This window comes from Otolemur garnettii, unplaced genomic scaffold (genome assembly GCF_000181295.1).
Source record: "Otolemur garnettii isolate 467f Iridium unplaced genomic scaffold, OtoGar3 scaffold00013, whole genome shotgun sequence".
In the NCBI taxonomy this organism is placed as follows: Eukaryota; Metazoa; Chordata; class Mammalia; order Primates; family Galagidae; genus Otolemur; species Otolemur garnettii.
Window position 1 is genome coordinate 15,426,104 of NW_003852408.1, and position 1,717 is coordinate 15,427,820.

At 48.3% G+C, this 1,717-nt stretch overlaps 1 protein-coding gene across 1 annotated transcript; it reads left to right on the forward strand.

The window, feature by feature from the left end:
- Positions 1 to 360: 360 nt before the first annotated feature.
- On the forward strand, positions 361 to 955 carry TNP1 (transition protein 1). Its single transcript, XM_003784969.2, has 2 exons — positions 361 to 529; positions 728 to 955. Exons 1-2 carry the CDS (start codon positions 391 to 393, stop codon positions 754 to 756), a joined length of 168 nt encoding a protein of 55 aa, XP_003785017.1. The 5' UTR covers positions 361 to 390; the 3' UTR covers positions 757 to 955.
- The last annotated feature ends 762 nt before the right edge of the window (positions 956 to 1,717 follow it).

Below are 1,717 nucleotides of genomic sequence, written 5' to 3' on the forward strand. Positions count from 1 at the left end.
TATAGAAATACATTACATTGTCACCTCTGGATGCTGTGGGAGACTGAACACTCATGCACACACATTGGATGATCAAATTTCCTACAGGCAAGAGACAAAGTTTGGACTCCCTCAATGCCTGGCACAGGGCTGAGATGTTAGTTGCTCCAGAGCACCTGTCTGGAAAGCCTCATTTCACATAAAAGGACCTCAACCTCAAATGCAGGCCTTGAGTTGCCTTGAAGGGCTATTTCACATATATGACCAAGGTGCAGCAAGGCCAGTGACAGCACAATAGGGTCCCACCCACTGCTAGACCACACCCTTCACCCTCACAATGGCCAAGGCCTTAAATACCCTGACTCCCGGCCTCCGGGCCCTGCAAAGCCCCTCATTTTGGCAGAAATTACAATGACGACCAGCCGCAAATTTAAGAGTCATGGCATGAGGAGGGGCAAGAACCGATCTCCTCACAAGGGAGTCAAGAGAGGTGGCAGCAAGAGAAAATACCGGAAGGGCAGCCTGAAAAGTAGGAAAAGGGGCGATGATGGTGAGTGAGGGATGAGGTAGAGAGTGGGCAAACAGGGGCACATTGCCCCGGGCACGTGCCTCCTGGAGGCAGCTCTCCTACAACCCCGAAATCTCAGCCTGAGATTCTTGCCAGGGACTAAGTTCAGACCAGGGCCAGGCTATTTATTGATAGGTGTTTTCTAATGCGTGTCCCTGTCGTGCACCTGTCTTCCCACAGCCAATCGCAATTACCGCTCCCACTTGTGACCCACCAGTGGGCTCTGTCCTGGTGGACCTCAAACAGCACCAGGCAGCAGCAAGAGAACAGAAGGGGGACTGCCAAGAAAAACGCAACAGACCAAAGCCAGAGGAGAGCCTATGGGGTGTGGACAAAATGCCAGTCGCGATGAAATGAGGAATGTATATGTTGGCTGTTTCTCCCCAACATCTCAATAAAATTTTGCAAACTCAAACATCTCTTGAGGTTTTTTGATTGGAAAAACTTGGCCTGTTTCGGCGATCACCACGTGAAATCATTACAAACAGGCTATCACCATATTTAGGTTATTTGTCCTGGGGAAAATCAGTGCCAATTATGAGCCAAAGGATGGCAAAATCAGCTTGTCAAGAGGTTTAGGATGTAGGGAGGGATGCAGAGATTACCCTGTCACTCTGATATGGCTTGGATTTTCCAGTCTTGTTCTTGAATCTTCCAGTCTTATTGAAAGGACAAGTCAGATCAGCACAACTCTATGACAACTCTGATGTCACAATGAACCTTGGTCTGGTGTGCTTGGAAGTTCTTTACTGGTCATTTCTACAGCACTGGCTCTGGTCACTCAGGAAATTCCTGATTGACTTTGGCCATTGTGATATGGTTTAGACACAACCTCTCAGCATTCACCCACTTGAGGGATCATTTTAAGTGCTTCCTATTGCTTCAGAAGTAGTAGCACCAGGATAGAACTGAGACACTTACACCTGCTAAAAGCTTTCTGGGGAGGGAACCAGGAAGGAAGCAGGAAGGAATATATGCAAGAAGAAATGAGGGGCCTTGAGGTTAGACATGAAGTTGCCAGTAGTGACACGGTGTGAGAGGAGGGCACTGTTTGAGTCCCATGTGGGTGTGTAGCTACCAGGATGTCAGGATAGGAAGACTGTTGACAAGGGGTGTCCCTGTGGGTCAGACTCTAAACAGAACATTCATTTCTCCAATCTCTCCAACCTA